This window comes from Acanthaster planci, linkage group LG14 (genome assembly GCF_054643075.1).
Source record: "Acanthaster planci isolate LZ-2023a linkage group LG14, COTS_SCS, whole genome shotgun sequence".
NCBI classification, from domain to species: Eukaryota; Metazoa; Echinodermata; class Asteroidea; order Valvatida; family Acanthasteridae; genus Acanthaster; species Acanthaster planci.
In genome coordinates, this window is record NC_141790.1 from 6,536,029 (window position 1) to 6,554,556 (window position 18,528).

An 18,528-nucleotide genomic window follows, 5' to 3' on the forward strand; every position below is an offset into this window, starting at 1 on the left:
GTACTTGTGGTTTTTTAAGCACACCATTGCATACAGTCACAAAGACAAATAATGACTCGCAAGATCGACACAATTATTATTTTATACTATTAGATACTCGTCTGTTAGGCAGAGTGCTTCAAGCAACAGTGTTCTTCTCAATGAAGTCGTCCACTAGTCTGATATTATTGAGTATGTTAAACGACTTAAGTTGTACCAAAGAAGCAACCTGTGAAACAAACTTTATATCGCAGAGGTACTGTTTTGAAATGGACAAAGCAAGCACAAACACACACACACAAGCTGAATTTCCGAGTCAAAATTCTAGTGTTGCAATTATTACGCAAAACAGAATCAAAATCTTCAGTACCCACACTACTTCTGGGCAAACCCAGCAAAGTTTCCGCAAATGCGGAACTTTTAGTGGTATGTGAATATTTGAAAGGTGTTTAAGAACGCTTAAGAACAAAATGTATTATTAGCTCATTAATGAGGAGCAACAAAACGAGAAATAAAATATCGCTGGAAGAGTCCGTGAGAAATTCAACATAACGCCAGTGCGTTGTGTTTGAAACTATCTTGAATACTTCTCACAAAAGCAACAATTGCGCAGATCGAGAGATTCTTCAAAATAGTTTCCCTCTCAGAGCCCTGTGGCTAATCACATCAATATTTTATAGGAAGATAAACCTAAATTATACGTATAGCCTAATTACGTTTTTCATGGAATTTAGCAGTTGGCTCAAAAGCAAACTATACAAGCGACAAAAGGCGGAAATTAATTCTTATAAATCGAACACTGCGTGGTGAGTTTAATGAAGTGTCATGCCTCCATGTTTGCACAAGTGTTGAAAAAAAACAGGAGACAGTCATGACCATCTATGTCATCGTGGTGTTTTATTTTTTGAAAGATAGAGCACCAAAGTTTCAAATAGCAAACAGAATGGCATCAGACTTTGTGTTCATCTGCGCTTTCTCATGGGGCTCGATGGATGTGTCCCACCTCGCTGCCATAAGAAAGCACGCATGTACACAAAGCGTTACGTAATCATAATTTAGGTCGATTGTATCTCACCGACGTGTGATTTTTCAGTTCCTGCAGTACTAATTAACCATAAACAAGCGCATTCTCAGCTTAAGATCTTAAGATGGTGTATAAAACATTTGACATTATAATATGTACGACGCAAGACGTAAATATATTTGCGTGTATACCTTCGTAACTTGCTATCTTTCCAAGCAATCTTAGTGCGGAAATACCTACAATTCCTATGTTCTCACTTACGTGGCCCCTATAACAACTTGCCGTTTTTATTCAGCCGTCGCCGTCCGGCAGTGTCCGCATTTAGGTACATTTAACCGCAAGTGGGGCACCTGCCAACACGGCAGCACCAAGGTCGAGTTTCTGCATCGGTGTCCACATACAGTACAAACGACACGCAAGTCGTGCTCAACGTGTTACAAATTGCCCATTTCATTGAAGGCTAAACAGTCTGCGTACCGAGCATGTTGATTAATTCCCCTCAGAAAAAAACAATGACAACAGTGTAATGTTGTGTGCGTATTTAAAATCATGGGATTAATTTTTTTTATTGAGTCTATGAAATGCTGTTTTCTGCTGGACGTTCTACACCTTACTGCCTTTCAAAAACGTAAGATTGTTTCAAAAACTAAACTTTGTTACTGCAGCCTTCCAATTTTAAGAGAATATCGGAAGGCGTATCCCAAAAAACAATAAATTCTTTGAACTGGGCCGTTGGAAATTGTTTATTTGGAGTGATTATAATTGGAACTGAATGGAAATATTTCCCCTCCGGTGAAATATGAAAGCATATATATACAAAATTGACGAACAAACACAAAATTGACGAGCATTGTGACAGGACTGTAATTTTTAGCACTACAAATTTACGAATGATGGGCGAAAAAGAGGAGGGACTACAGGGGCGTGACAGCGTTTGACTGGATGAGATACATGGGCGTGACAGCGTTTGACTGGATGAGATACAGGGGCGTGACAGCGTTTGACTGGATGAGATACATGGGCGTGACAGCGTTTGACTGGATGAGATACATGGGCGTGACAGCGTTTGACTGGATGAGATACATGGGCGTGACAGCGTTTGACTGGATGAGATACAGGGGCGTGACAGTATTACACGATCTGTAGACTGTTTTCAATGGAACAGGCAACATTTTTGCATAATGTATGTTAACATAACTATAGACTCGGCATTTGATTTTTATTCTCACGACTTGACAAATCAAAATTACGGTGGTCGTGTTAATTTATCAACATCCGATGATGATACGTTGGATTTACGTAATGGAGTTTCGCCCATCAAGACAATAGCACTTTCATCATTAAGTAGAGAGTGGGGCACACAATAATTTTACTAACTGTGTTTGTAAAAAATGGGTTACATTAAAAATAATGTTTTCGTGATTCTGTTCCGCACTGCTTGTATAGACACTACAAACAGGTCATCTTCCCCATCCAAGTATAGGCCTATGTGTACATTTTTGTATTAAAAGTGCCTCAGGGACGTGTAAATTTATTTGTACATTGTTGCTGATACGTACACTATTAGATTGGCAAACGGGGCCATGTGCCCCCCCCCACACACACACACACAAACTGACAGGCTTTTTGGCCTTTTTTGAAATGTGACACAGACGTTTTTAGTATTTCACTTCCCCTCCTGCAGAAACATTTAAAAAGCCCCATATTTAGCCACAACTCAAGCAGTCTATGAAGATCAAAAAGAAATCCTCGACTTTTGGACGTCCCATCCTTAAGTACACTTGCAGTTGAGACAGAATAAAAGCAAGTAGAGTGACAACACACGAAGACATAATTCACTAAAGCACATGGTCATATCAATACGACCATCAAGTCATGTCGAAAGTCAAACTATGTCACCGTCAGTATAGGAGCTACCGAGGGAAGTGATCCAGGGGCTTTATTGATCCACCGCTAAAGTGGTAATAACCCGAGAGAAGACGTCTGCAGACGAGTGTCTTTTCCCGATACTAGCCTTCCCAGGTGACCGGCCGATGCCCTGAACTTAAGCGTCACTAAAGTAATTGTAAGTGTCTGATTATCCATCTGACATATGAGGGTAGTTAAAAACTAGTCCCATTTTCCCGCGAGCGAAGTTTCATTGTAGAGTTTACATTTTTTGAAGTCAAGTGGGAAAATCCTGTTCTGAGTTCGTCAAACTATCCATTTCTATCGACTTCAAACTATACTAGGATTTTCAAAAGACACTAATCATGACAAATCTTACGTTTTACCTACAATTTGATAAATCGCTGCAGTGTTTCAAATAGAAATTCAGAAAACAAGTTGAAATGTAACAGAATCGATGAATCAAATACTTTGAAATCTGTACACTTCACAGTGTTAGATATGAAAACAAATTAAAATCATGTTAAAGTCTTCATTTTTTTTACTGGGCTTTCTTTCATCAATACCTTAGCCGGACATACATGAAGCCCGAAGGGTCGATGGACAAATTCACACCAAAGTGATCATTTCAGTAGCAATCGCTATTGCCATCAGATCTTACTGCTACGCTTACGTGGACTGTAAATTGTGTTTGTTTCTGTCGAGGGATTTTAACTCCCATCGGTTCACGCTCCCATACTTCTTGGGTCCGGGACGCGGGAACAAAATGCTGGACTGGCGATCTCTGAACGAACTGCCTTGCATCTAGCTATCATCCGGCAGGTGGGACCATGGAGCCGGGCTAAGCATCTCCAAGCAGACGGCTAATACGTGATTCTAAAAAAAAAATCGTAAAATGGCACAAGACAGTCCAGCGTGGTTTTGAGCCAATAAAACATTTGACTCAGATGTAATTTCATCCAATTGTGTTTGCATTATTGCCTAGGATAAAGATTAATGACGGAACCAATTTGGGTAAATAATGCCTCAACAAAGCCAATAAACTCTTTCGCTCCTATCATACTAGTTCTTGTACATTACATTTTTTCAAATGCAGAAACTTGTGAGTTCATCTTCTAATTCCATCAACATTGCAAGATCCATAGGAAAACATTAAAAAGACGTCGGCGCACGCTACGTAAGAGCAGGTGACGCTGTCTTCGCAGGTTTTCCAAACAGAGAACGGCATTCTACAATAGGTTTTTGCTATCGTTGTCTGGGCCTAAAGGTGGTGACGTCATTATGACAACAGTTTTTATCCAGAACGATCACAAAGATTCATCAGTACATTTCCCTTGGGTGAGTCCTAGAGAAGTTAAATTCGACTGCACATCCCCTAAGTTTGTTTCTCCAATGGTCTTTTTCCCCTTTCTTTTTATTGATACGCCTTAGGTTAGTATTTTTAGCCGCAAGATAATTTTCTCGAGTGGGTCAACAGTTATTCCTCTCCAGCTTTATTATAATACATTGATTTGTGCATTAATACTGTAAATACAATAGACAGCTGCAAACCATATTGGACACATATATCTTGGTAAACAATAATTCATTAATTGCTTTGACATTCAGATATAATACAGGTATGTTGCAAGAAGCAAACCATATACCTGTTAGGAATTTAAAATTCAACCCTAATCTCGTCATGTAAGATTTCAGTCTGACTATTTTCATGCTTCTTTCACCTTTGACTCCATCCACCCTGTTTCATATATATGTAACTACCTCTCCTCTCCAGAGGTCGATCTCTTCCGTCGTGCTGTCCCGGAAATGAAAAACGAGGAAGCGTTTTAATGAACTAATGAAGACTGGCATTTCGGTGGGGGTACGTGTGTCTGGGTTGTAGCCATGGTAACTACTTTGTAACAGGCAAATAATCAATGGCCATTCTTCAAATATACAAGAATCTAGCAATGACGTAGCCTTTTGCCGTAAGGACCTACAGGTAGATCAGTTGCAGTTCTACGTCCAGTAGGGTCGATCGTAAATTTCCTGGAATTCCATGACAGAAATATTTCGTTTACTAATTGCACCAGAAAGACTAGTCTAGAAGCAACAAGCCTAATGACATGAGCTAAAAGCAAGAGAAATAATTTTATAAATGACTCTACCAAGTCTACTCCTTAGAGTTGAAGCTTGAATTAAGTATATGTTCTAGCACTAACGTACAGACTGGCTATCTCCAATGTATACACACTGGGGGTATGAACCACACCGTAAGGTACCGGCATACAGTTCAAAGAAAATCCTGCCGTTTTGTGAATTAAGCATTGTTCCCCTCGTGCTAAAAATGAAACGATTTTCCAACTTATACCAATAGCAAGAATAAAATCATTACCAATTTGAAAAGTCACTCTTTAGATGACAATCCCATGCAAACTCTATGCAGTCATATTAAGCTATAACTTGACTTGCTTACAGTAAATAGTATATCTTAATTGTGCCATTGTGAATGAATAAATTTTCATGAAGCATTAAGCTCTACTGCGGTGATGGGTTATGATAGTCAAGAGGGAACACTTCCACTTGCTAACAATTACATGCAATCTCTTCATCACGCCATACACAATGTAAGTGCACTGTTTACAGCACCGGTATTAGCCAAAAAGAGACGCTTATAAAATGTTATATTATTAGAAAGGGACTTTTAAACCTACGGTCTTACTATTGGAGCCAATTCAAATTAAATTCTTATTAGGTCGTAACTTACATGTATTTTGATAGCATAAGTGAATTGGTTGTGAGAAGGGAACCGTCTAAAGATTCTATCTGTGTCGTGGAAATCAAAATATAAAAAAAATCACAATGACGAGGGTTTTTGCTAGTGGCAAAACAAATCAGACACAAAGATAACTTGGCCTGAACTGCCAGCATATATTTTCCTCATAGATTTTACACTCCTTACGTTTTTGCTTCATTAACTCCATTAATCAGTAGTAACCAAAGACTAACTGACAAAAGTCTGTTGCATCGATAATAATCATACACTAAGCATCCTCTAGACCCCTTGCAAGGTGGGGTTTAGGATTCTGGCCTCACTAACAAGAAATTGCAATTTTTTAAGGATGGATGCAATGTTTTTTATTATAAATGGCTAGTTTTGATGTGTGTGTTGATCAAAGCGCATATTAAAAGCAAATGCCTGACTACGTGGACATATATCTGTACGACTGTTGCATGCACGGCTTAACGAGTCGCACTACAGCGTAATATGTACAAGTAAAATGACTGGAACTCCGGGTACGGCTGTAGGCTGACAAATGACACCAGTGGAAGCCCGTGCTCCTCTACCATCCCACCCCTTTGAATTTTTGAGACGCATGCAATAAATGTAAAAGGTACAGATAATTTGCTGCTTTTCAGTACCCCTTGAAAAAGTGAGTGATTAAAAAAACTACTGATTCCCCCTCAGAAATTTCACCCAAGTTACGTCACTACTGTCTGAGACTGATTACTAGTAGCTCAAGTTATAGTAATGTGAAACTTAGCTGCTTCATACTTGACATTTTTTCCAAACGTTACTTATCTTCATCACTTTATCTTGGCTCAAAAGGTCATACAAAGGAATCATACAGCTGTTCAATAAACAGTAGTCGAAAGCCTTTTTCGTTGTGGCGGAAGTTGCCCGCTTATAAGAAAAAATCGAAATGTGAGGTTCGTTTGAATAATTTATTGCAAACCGGGCCACCAATCACTTTGTCTTGTATCCATTGACAAAAGAAACGTAAAATCATTTCGATGGAGACTATCAGACCTCTGTTATTCTAAAGCATTGATGCACTTTCACAGTTGCTAGTTTTTAATGATACACAGACATATATTATAATCAACATAATATAAATAATCATTCAAGTAATATCTCAGACCGCAAGCCTCTTAAACGCTGTTCCGAGGGTGATCTTTTGTTACTACTTGAATAAAACAGCGAAGCCTTTTTTAAACAGGAGTAATGATCTTACCTTCTCCTAGAATGTTAGTTGGTCAGTTTTGTTTACATTTACAGCACATACCAATGCTCGCAAGTATGAGTGTGGAATCGGGGGGGGGGTGTTTTTAGGTTGTCTTTGGTCATACCAGTGGCGTATGAACAGCTTCATTTTAGTTGTTAGTTGTTAGTTTTTACAATGTATGCAATTCCTGGTGAATTATATAATACATCTTTTAGTTCATGCATCAGGACCAGCAATATCTTTTGATACTGTCAGCCTACAAAAGTGTGATTATTGCCAATTAGATGCCGGCCAAAGAGAAAAACAAAATAATTCTAGCCTGGGCAGAGACCTACCCTGTAAACTCGGCTGCCAACGTTGCATATTGATTGCGTGATGTAGGGGAGCTAATTAAGACTCTTCCTACAGGTTGGCCACATGTGTTAGCGCAATTATGTATGCCCATTGGATGGCACCGGGTGCATGCCATAAACTATAATGAAGCTACACTGTTTACGTTACATATAGAGTGCCTGTTGCTCCAGTAGAAATCATCACCTGGCAATTATTATTTGGGGCAAATACATCCTTATTATTTTTGTTTGTGTGTTAAGCCATAATAAATGAGTGACGTGAACTTGCACATAGAATAAAATCCTGTAGTTTGGATAAGAAATCGGACCTTTCAATAAACCTTCGAAATATTACGATGCATCCTATGACATTTTATCAAATTGACAAATATTGAAGAATGCATGAGTGAGTAGGATCTGAGAGCTTTAAAATGTTACAGAAACCTTTGAAATTGCATCCATTTTGTAATTGCAGTGGATTGAAAGTAAGAAAGGTGAATGAGAGGGAGAACAAGCCCGTGTTTTACGAGTAGGCCCAACTTGAGACCCACGTCCCCCCCCCCACCGTGCATCTTACAGGGGACATGAAATTTTCAGGCATACTTGAAATTCCACTTTGAAAGAAGTCCTCAGGAATAGTCAGGAATAGGAAACGATAAAATAATTCTCGTATGAATTTGAGACCCTTTTCCACGAACATCAGAATATTCGAAAAGTCACTATTGCGACTTAAAGCAATTCAAAATCGAGTTCTTAGCCGTAAAATGTTCATTCTGGGAAGAAACATTATAATGCATCGGTGGAAAATCACTCGCTAATAATACTCACCATAAATTGGGAACGAGTTGGTAGGCCGCAACACACCATGGAACATGCAGACATACTCCATTCATCTGTACAAGGTGGTCACATTTTGGAATTTACGGTCCGTATGCTTCATTCGGACATTCAGACATCAGCAAGTATTTCGCGAAGATACAACGCAGGCTCATTGTGACTGCATGTTGTGTTGTGAGTTGCTGGTCGAGAACTACTCTGGACCGACGCCCGTCCGACACTGTTATTGCAAGCCAAAGAATTGAGCTTCATCGAGAGAAAGGACAAAATCCCAACCTAATATGAGCCATGCACAATACGTGCATAGGGTTTCTGTGTGTACCACAACAATATAGAGTATAAGGAGAGAAAAATAACTATTGAATATGGTGTGGCTCGTGCATGTATTCATGTACAATCACTTGAATTTCCATAAAAATAGGCCTATTGGAAGCTCTTAATGTGGAACAATCATGGCCTTCGTAATAGAAAGCGTGTGACAATATTGAGCGGGTGTTATTGAAATTAAAGCGGATATTGGGGAGAAAGGAGCGCGGCAAGGCAACCGGAATTGCCCGACAGAACTGCCACCATTTTTAATTGTTTGGCTTGCTTGGTGTGGAGTAACGACAGGGGGAATTCCTTATCCGTTTCGACCCAATAATGTCAACAAACTTCAGCAACGCATCAAAATGCTCAACTTACCATTATTACAGTCGCTTTAGGCCTACTGTGTTCACTGGGTTCGTTTAACATTTACGTTTAGTGAAAGAATTACGAAAAATCTCAATATTAATTACAGTTTTCAAGTAGTTCTAAAATAAGTTGTTGAAGGGTTCTCCTCTTTTCCTGACGAAGACCAATCGCAAAATGAAAATAACAGTTTTCATGAAATACTTTTGGTTAAGGTATCAGTTTTTGCTTCTAGATCATTACAATAGGAAATAAACAAGAACATTTTAAAAGAAGAATTCTTTACTCGTGTGACAAATTTGCATTTCGTTGGTATTTTTATACCACAAATGTTTTGGTCTTGTCTCAATTGACAATTAGTCCATCCTAAGCCTGTGCTGGCTTAATTTATCAGAGGAGCTTTCCACATGTGCATCCTTTTGGGTTTTTTTCTCTCCATTGACACAGCACTCACATAATCGTGACATACAGGCCCATCCGTGAGTTCATGTTTTTAATTAAGTCATTTATTTTACATTTGAGCCCAGCACATAGTTTGATGGATTTTTATTCATAATCACAGACAATTTTCGTTAGTTGGGCAATGGCCTTAAATTAGAGAGTACTTACAGCATGTTGTTAGAAACTAGCGAAACCTAAAAGAATAAAGCCAGCTCTCGAAGGTCCAAAGAGACATTTGGAAAATGTTCCCAACGTGTTTCGGTTGCGCCAATACGACTTTATTGTGGACTTTGCAAATGTTGCCCATGAGAGTGTTCAACATGGGTAGACAGAATTCTTGGGCAATAGAACTCGAAAATTAAGATAAAATAATATTTACTGTACTGTGTGTGTTACGTTTCGTCGCGTTTGATTCAGTCAGTGTAACGCTTTTTAACCCGGATGGACTGAAAAGGCAACTAACAGACGCATCGCGGATGATGCGTAAAAATACTTGTGGACAGTTCACCCATTGAAAAAATATTGTATTGCATTAGTAGAAAGACATTGCAAAACTATAAACCTGCTGGTTTGTGAACTCTGTTCATCGAGAGTTTGTAAAAGTCTTATTAAAAATTCATGGAGAGCAACATAAACATCACATTTTACGTATTTACCGTTACCTAATCACATACTGCACTTAACGTTTTGTACAACAGATTGAAGTAATACATAATTTTCAGTAAGGCTTTTGCACATACATCTACTAAATATAATAAGATTTTAGTAATCATTACGTATTTTGGTTTATTTGAAAACTGTGTGGCTGTTCCTTTTTCTGTGTGGACTGTGAAAGGCTGAAATATTTTGGCTTCTGTTTTTATTCCAAATACATTTTTATCTCAGCACAAGTTCTGATGCCTCAACACAAGCCAGGTCACATTCTAATGAGGGGTCATTTACTGAACAAAGACGGCATAATGAAAAAGCAGCCCAGCGTTAAATTTTGTTGGTAGAGCTTTCTCATTTTAAGATACAAACCCCTAAAATCGTATGTGCAGCCAATGTAATGGTTGGATAAAGACTTACCGGTACCGAATTCGTTCGGATCAATGGCAATAGCGATTCCGGTTACGAGGAGAAAAAAGAGAACCATGATGTGCTGTTTCGATAAGTGCAAGCTCCGAAGTGAAGTTAGTAAAATATCTATAGCCAGGCAACCAAATCATTTTTGTGACGAAAGGGCGACAACAGCTACCGTCTTTGTTTCACGAGAGTTAGGTCAAAAGACGACGGCTTTGCAAGATGGCACGCTGCTCTGTCATAATTACACCAGAGCAATTCACTGCTAATCACCTGCACGGCTTGTAATGCAATGCTGCAAAAATCCATTCTAGCACAGGTGCCTATCTTGATGCACAAGGATAACGTCACTTTCGTCATCTGAGACACTGGTGGAAAACAACTTTCCTGGTGTTCAATTTCATCCAGTTTTTCATCTCTACATTTAGATGATTTAATCTAAATTTATTCCAACGGTTATGAATCATGGTCACATCTAATGAAACTCTTTTGTCTGATCCTCTCTCCATTATTTCTAGTAAAGAACGTGATGACATTTGAGATCAGACCAAAAGGTAACCTACCAAAGCTCTAATTAGCATGGGTGTGTTTTTGTATTTATTTTGATTTGAAATTTCCTTTACTTTTACAGGTTTGACTTACCAGGACTTCCTCAGATTTGGAGTAAGATAAAGTAATGGGCTTGGCCAAGCTAAATGGCAGAATGAATGCCGGTCTTTGCTTCCCATAGACGTTTCTCTTACTACCTCACATTTGTAGTTTTGCCACAGTGACTGGTGAAAAGTGTCTAACCATTGTAGTGGGAGACTAATTCTCAATGTGTTAAACTGTCAAGTAAATATCAAAACATCAAATAATAAATACTGGGTTTTGATGCAAAGGATAAACTACAGCAAACTTACTACAGCAAACGCCCATACAATAATAGGCATTAGAAAAAGATATATGGTGTATGAATGGAACGCATGAATGCATAAATACAAACATACTGTACATGAGATACTAAGGCAAAGTTGCAGTTCAGAAGCCAAACTCTTCATCTTAAGGTTTTCGGCAGGATATGTCCTTCCATGCGCATTTAACACTACCCGGCATAAATACTGGGGCCCTCCATGTGCAGTTTCATTCTCTAACTTAATAGAAAACACTTGATGTAGCATACAAGGCAACATATTGTAGGCCTACATTCACCTTTCCAAAATTCCACTTATTGTCTCTGTTAAAATATGCATGTTCTTAATCTCTACTTCCAGGCAGTTTGCAGAATGCCAAGGGCATATATGTATCTGGTTAGGATTCTCAAGTATCCAATTCGTCCTACCACACAACAACCGGCGTACAGATTATAACACTGTTGTGTCAAAATTTATTTTAACAATCATTTATAAAAATGACTATGATAATATATATATGCTGAGCTCCATGTTCATCATTCAGCGTCGCTGCCCCATAATGCAGGTCTACAAGAGAAAGAAAAACGGACAAAAACAAAATTTGCGAAAAAATTCCAGTCCTCACGCTCAACAGTCATTGCTCCTTGCTTCATTTTCCTCATTTTGTTTTTCCCCGCCGGAGGGAAGTAACGGATGTGTTCTTGCTGATACTAAGCTCCTACAATCCTTTGTATTTGAAGTAGTCGATAGGTTCGATGGTTTGAACAATTAATGGTTTTTGGCCGGTAAACGCAAATTAACACAAATGGATGGTATGCAATCTCCATACATAAAATAATTGGTTTTTCATGCTTCAGGCAAGTTCAAATTGACCACATGTTGTACAAAAAAGGCTCGCATATATTACATTTGGTTTTACAATGGACGATTTGTAATCGTGCAAGTAGAGTTTTTTAAAGCCGAGCCAAAGATAATGCTAAAGCAAGATAAATAATTGGGCGACCCATATGTAAATGTGAAGTTTGTTGAACACATTTAACTGGTATATGTACAAAGAAAATGGGTCGGTAAACAGTGAAGCGGGATCAGCTAACGCCTTTGAGTTGAACGATCTGTCTGCGTGCCAAATACTGACGAAGTTTGTACCACAGTTGAAGTGTACAAAACCGAAATTAGGGCAACGCTCATCGAGAAGACCAAATCTCTGGCAAACAGCGCTCCTAGCCCCGGGGCAATGTCGACTCATCTTCCCGTTGTCAAGGGCCTAAATCCTGGTGCACTGGCAAATTAACGCGACGTCCCCGAAACAACTAAATCAATAAAATCATCATCAATCGTTCGGTTTCTAGTCTTGCAGTTTCACTCTCGAGTGTAACGAGACAAGTTGAGAGGCGGAAAACATGAGATTTCGACCCAAGACGTTGGAGATTGCCGTATGGGCGATTTTGAAATAAAATCTTCCAAGTCTAGTACAACGAACAATCTTACTGAACAATGGAATTTGCTCTTTTTGACAAATACTGGATAAAAGTTAAAATACCTGTGAAATATATTTTTATGGCGGAAGTATGTACAATTTTAGTTTTGACTATATTGTAGGCCTACATGGATTTTCAATCTTCATTCGACGTTAAAATTGAATAACATGTTTTTCATACATGTAGATCTATCAAATTATTGAAAGAATAAATCCACTCATTTTGTTATACCAGACTGTAGCGAACCTGCTTATTAATATTAAGATTCAATTTTAGTGCACATGCCTATCTTGCCAATTAAAACAGTTTCTTTTTGATGTCGTCAACTTAAGCATCTTAGTAGAAATCTCATGCCACACGCGTTGAATTCTTCTTATTGGCGTAGCTCAGGCTCATGATGTAACAATTTGCAAGCCAATAATACGTGGACGGTAATCAGAAATGAATTAGGTATTGCGAGTCCATCCATCTCCCCGCCAAAACATATGTTTTGGCGCGCTCCGTAATATTAGCAGTGCCTGGCGCACAAAGCTCCAGGCGCGCACGGCGCGAATCATTGGGGCATAGCCAATGAGATCCGACGGCCAGCAGTGCATGGCCGACCCTGCCGTTTTCTTGGATAAATCTACATTTACTGCTCGTCAAGGATCTGAATCTAAATCATATACATGAAGTCAGCAAAGCCTCCATTAGGAAACATCACACCAATTTGAGGGTTAGTTTGGGGTGTGGAGCTAGGCATGTCGTCGGTAGCCAAGGCCGTGTCCGAAACTGGATTCCAGAGCTACGGTTGGGTCTATCGTCTTCGCGTCTCCACGCACTTCCAATGGAGTGAAGACCTAGATTTAGCTCTAGACAACAGATGCGGATGCAACCTTACAAGCAGTGAAGGATAAGTCGTGCTGTTTTTCCAAATTGCCATGTCTGATATAATTACGTGCAAAACCCTTGTCTGTTTTCATTTTTTAAATAATCAGGGAATTACACTCAAAACAGTATACGTTCTTCTGGTACGTCTAGAAAGGCAATACGCTGCACAATGCTAAACGTTATGGTTTAAGAATATGCGGCCTTATATATATGCCAGTTTTCTTAAAAACGACACCTAACCTCAATCTGACGTGTGTATTCTGAGACATTTTGAATTATTACTCTCGGCCTTTTCTTCTTTATTATCAATCCATTTAATACTAATTGTTACCCTCCACAATTTGTTTGGAAAATAATCCTGATAAATCGAATGTGGTCTTAAATCATTTATTTGTCTAAGCAATATAGAGAAACACCCCAAAAAGTATACGTACAAGGAAAGTCACGTGCAATTTTACCCTGACATTACAAATGGCAATTCAGCCGTTTATTTCTTTAGACAAACAAAAGTCATCGCATTCGAAATGAAATTTGACAACGAAACTGATATTAATAGCATGGAAATACAACGAGTAAACTAACTATCTCAAGTTTCAGTGTCTCGTATCTTGGCTCAAGAAAAAGGAGAAAGTGACAGGTAAACTTTCAAATATTAACCGTCCAAAAGTAATTGCTACCTAAATCAACTGTTAAGTTGCACAGCTAAAAATGCGAAGCACCGTTTAAAATCGGAAACCATTCACCTTGTTAGTAAGGTTTAACCATAACCACAGTTACTCAATGACAGCGTAAATTAAGCAAGGCCAAAATCATTTTCAGTATATACTTTAAGCGCAAACCTGAGCGAGTGGCTGCCAACAAGGCGAGGGGTTTCCTCGTCCAAATACCACATTGTTTCCATTGTCATTCCGCTATTCTGAAGGCAAAAAACGCGCCATTGTCCTGGACGGTCCATGGTCCTCAACGATGAAACAATATTTAGTGTGCATGAATATCAATGGCATCGTCTAGCCTTAACAATTCAACCGCACGGGGATGCCCAACGTTGCCTTGAATAGACAGCATAAAAGCAATTATTCAGCTCTTGAATACATAAAAGACGCTGAAAAGAAAACTTAAAGACTTATAGTTCGGCTGTCTGGGGATTTCCCAATGGCAAAACAATGTCTGGTTAAATTTCTATACAACTTGGAGTTAAAACTCATTACAATAAATGGATTTGACGTGAAACACTTCTGTGCAGGACTGCGTTTCAATTACGGCAAACAAAACTCTAAGTTACAACAGTGCAAATATATACAAAAATATGGTACTTCGGGTCTATGCCCTCAATTTCATTCAGTTATACAAAGTTAACCCCAAAAAAAACAAATGGCGAAATGATTTGTCGGAATTTCCATGGATTTTTGGAGAGACGACACTTTCAACGAATGTTGTGTTCAACTTGAAAAATTCCAAATACGACTGCCATTTAACAAACTTTGCGTAGGTGAAAATATAACCATTTTCGTAAATGGATAACACTTGCTTCCAACTCTTAAATAATAAAATGGAGCCAAAATTTACACACAACTTTGCAAAGCCGAGCTTAAAAACTGAGAACTTGAAGATAAATTAAATCAAGGTACAGCATTAAGGTGTAAACTCTTGTGTTAACATTCTTATGTATAAAATAACACACGTCTGTAGGTTTTAACTTGACCCCGCGTACTCAAAAATATTACAAAATATACAGAGCGGGAAGACTCCCCCAACTTTGCCTACCCAACCACAATGTCCGTGTGGAAACCGGTACAGGCAGCTTAAGTCCAAAGTTCTAGTGTCTTAAAATGGCGATTACCGTGCCCGCTCACTACCAGTATCACAAGAAAAGCTTTTTCTTACATGTGGGTTAGCGGGACTGTCCCATTGGCACCAGACACACTCTGATGGTAAGCTGCCTGCATGGCTACGGCATGTTGTCTCTGAGTGTTTGGGTCATTAGAGTCTGCTCCAGGCAGGTACATGCTGATCATGTCCTTCAACGAATCACTGGGCATGTTCCGTGCAGCAGCGACAGCAGCTGCCCGGTCTGAAACCTGCTCTGCCTTCGAAGAAGGCTGTTGCATTTGGACATGGGAGGCATAAGGTGTGGTGTAACTGGCGGAGTTCAGGTAGGCTGACCCTGGGGCGCATGTCATGGGCGGATAGGCGATTTGTCCTGCCATGTCGTAGCGGGGATGGAGTCCTGTGTTGCCGGCCATTTGTGAGCCGCTAAAGCTGTGGGCCTGCAAATGTTGCAGCTGGTCATGCTGCATCATTGGATATCCACCATTCATATAACCGTTTAAATGATGGTAACCCTGCATACCTTCTGGTACTTGCCTCTGCATTCCTGGTGGCCCTTGTCCCGGTGAAATCATGCCCGGCAGTGCGTACTTCTCTTTCTTCATCAGGGTCTTCGTCTTGCGCCGTGGCCGGTATTTGTAGTCTGGGTGCTCCTTCATGTGCACTGCACGCAGCCGCTTGGCCTCGTCGATGAACGGCCGCTTATCCTCGTCTGACAGCAACTTCCATTCAGCCCCAAGTCGTTTACTGATCTCGGAGTTGTGCATCTTGGGGTTGTCTTGGGCCATCTTACGGCGTTGGCCGCGAGACCACACCATGAAGGCGTTCATGGGCCGCTTGACTCGGTCGTTCTGTGCATTCTTACTGCCGCTGTTCGGGGTGTTGGTTGTGCCTACCATGATGGGAGTGCCGGGTTGGCCGTGATGCCCCTGGCTTAAGGACTGAGTGGGACTGGCCATCGAAGATACACTGATATTGGGCTTCAACTCCGTCTGCTCCATCATCTCCGACGTTGACTTATACATCTAGGACTTCGAATTATTCGTAAAACACGGACTGTAAATGTGTTCAGCGAACGTGAAATTTTTCGTGATAGCCGTTCGTCGCACGGGAGCTACGGTACAACTGCGGCTGTTCTGTGTGAAACTCTCGTTATTTTTAGCCCTCTTTGGCTATCACGTCCATGTGTAATTGATTGGCAGAGGTAGAATTATTCCGGCTTTGGCCAATCAGCGCGGGCGTTCTTGACGACCGAAGTCTATTGTTATGCAGCCACAGTACTGATGTCATCCAGTTGACAGGTGACGTTGCAGAGTGATAATTGGCTGCGTTGTTATGATAAGCAGCAGCGAGGGTGTTCCCTTTGGAGCGCTATCAATGCGCGCACAAAAGCAACTGAGCGAACTAGCCAATGAGAGGGCAGTTAGGCCACCTATGAATAGTTAACCAAGCCGGGTCGACCTGTCATGCCAACCATACTCAAACAAGCTGGAACACAGCTGCAGGTGCGCGCGCAAAACTGTCCTTTGACTGACATGTTGCCCACGTGCCAATCAACTTGGAAATATCAATAACGCTGAATGTTTGCCTCAGACAGGCCGAGTACAGAAATGGCGTAAAAATTGTACTCCATTCCTTTTCATTAGTTTGACCGTTTCCAGAGAATGAAAGTAAGATTGAAGGAAGAGAATCTTGCAGTTTACTCCCCAAAACTTGAGCTTAAGGCTGACAACAATTATCATCACTTTCAATTCTTTATCAGCCTGTATTTATGCCTGAACAAAACCACAATAAACTGTCAACAATATCCATTTGTACAGCATTGTAAGCTACCACCTCTGTAAGTTTAAAAGCACTACATGGTCAGTAAAGAAACTATTGTTCATGTAAGGTTACTTATCCGTGATTTGTTGACTACTGAATTGACTTCCACAGATGAACTTGTCAAAGCCGGTTTTCTCCGTCTGTGTAATAAGTAATCACATCAATAATGATACAGAAAATCTGAACGCGAAGTTCAATTGCAACCCTCTGAAAATATTCACACTGAAATGTTTTAATGCCATTCGATTCGCCAAAGCTACCCAGTTTTTGTTGGTAGATTTCATATCAGGCAAGGACGCTCTGATAACATTTTTTTTAATTTGACCCCTATATGCTTTTTAAACGTTTTCCCTGAAAATTGTGTTAAAATATAACAAGGAGCCTTTTTATTTTCATTTTAATTTAAATTTCAATGATGGTTACTCGAAAGTTAATTTTCTGTAAAACGTTCTTACCGCTATTTGTTGGTGAGAACTTTTGGAAAGGTTTTTATCCACAAAGGTCTGGATATGTTTTCTCCACTTTTTAAAACCAAAGCAAAGACAAACCTTATACATGTACATAAAACCGCAGTACTGTGCCAGTCGTGTAAGTTTCATTCGTTATCATCTGATACCAGGAATAATCTTTAGCGTGTGCGAGACTGCCTTTCACACGGTGTTTTGGCTCTTACAGCCCGCCGAGACATATGATACAAACAGCGGGTTGTGGAAAGGCTTCGCACGCGAGCTTGTCGCGAGTCGCCCTCGGAATGCGATAACGCTAAGCAAAACATCAACACCTGATAAAAGGTTTAGCAGGTGATACAGATCGTGCCTCAGTGCTGCTGCTTCATGGGGGGGTTGTTACCATTAATTTGGGGATATACAATGCAATGTAAACTTTTCAAATATGTCTTGGGTATGACCTCTCTCCTGTCTTTAAAAACTTTCCAACTATCGAACATTGGGCTATGTTTTAAATTCGTTTTTAAACCGTATAACCAACAATAATTACAAAGTATTTACTATTAAAAAAAATTGAGGAACTATGCGGCATTCTTTGTTGGATCCTGGTAAGTACGTCCATTAATGGACTTTCACTCTTGGTGTGGTACATAATGTGCAATCTTTTATAGAACCGATTTTGTGCTTAACGAGAAACGGTTGCAGTGTTCAAACCTTTCACTTGGATGGCCTCGCACATGGTTGGGCGATGCAAAAAGAAAAATCCAAGCAATTTTAAGTGGTTCTTTTTTTTACTGACAAAACACTGTATAATATAGTTTATATTACATACACAGTGCAATAAACTACTGGTTGAAACCCACCACAAGTGTTGTGTCCGTTGTAAAATGAGAGAACATTGATTCCTCTTGTATAAACAAGGCTCTCGCCTGTACATAGGGCCTACAGAATTGCAGCAAAATGAGGTTTC

General features: G+C 39.8%; 2 protein-coding genes across 7 annotated transcripts in view; both read right to left on the reverse strand.

The window, feature by feature from the left end:
* LOC110985308 (uncharacterized) overlaps positions 1 to 18,528 on the reverse strand; it is a 92,318-nt gene that overhangs the window by 33,605 nt on the left and 40,185 nt on the right. For 3 of the 6 annotated variants that reach the window (XR_015427602.1, XR_015427600.1, XM_087145324.1), the window contains one exon: positions 8,037 to 8,265. The exons of 2 other annotated variants lie outside the window; for them this stretch is intronic. Coding sequence is in view for 1 of the 4 variants with exons in the window: in XM_087145324.1 (XP_087001450.1) it covers positions 8,037 to 8,101 (65 nt within the window). In the remaining 3 variants the exon portion in view is untranslated. Of the gene's footprint in view, positions 1 to 8,036; positions 8,386 to 18,528 lie in introns of those variants that run through there. One more of the 6 variants, XR_015427599.1, reaches the window with a different exon arrangement.
* Positions 13,922 to 16,464, reverse strand: LOC110985307 (transcription factor Sox-3-like). Its single transcript, XM_022246247.2, has one exon. The coding sequence runs from the start codon at positions 16,311 to 16,313 to the stop codon at positions 15,342 to 15,344; it is 972 nt and encodes a 323-aa protein (XP_022101939.2). The 5' UTR covers positions 16,314 to 16,464; the 3' UTR covers positions 13,922 to 15,341.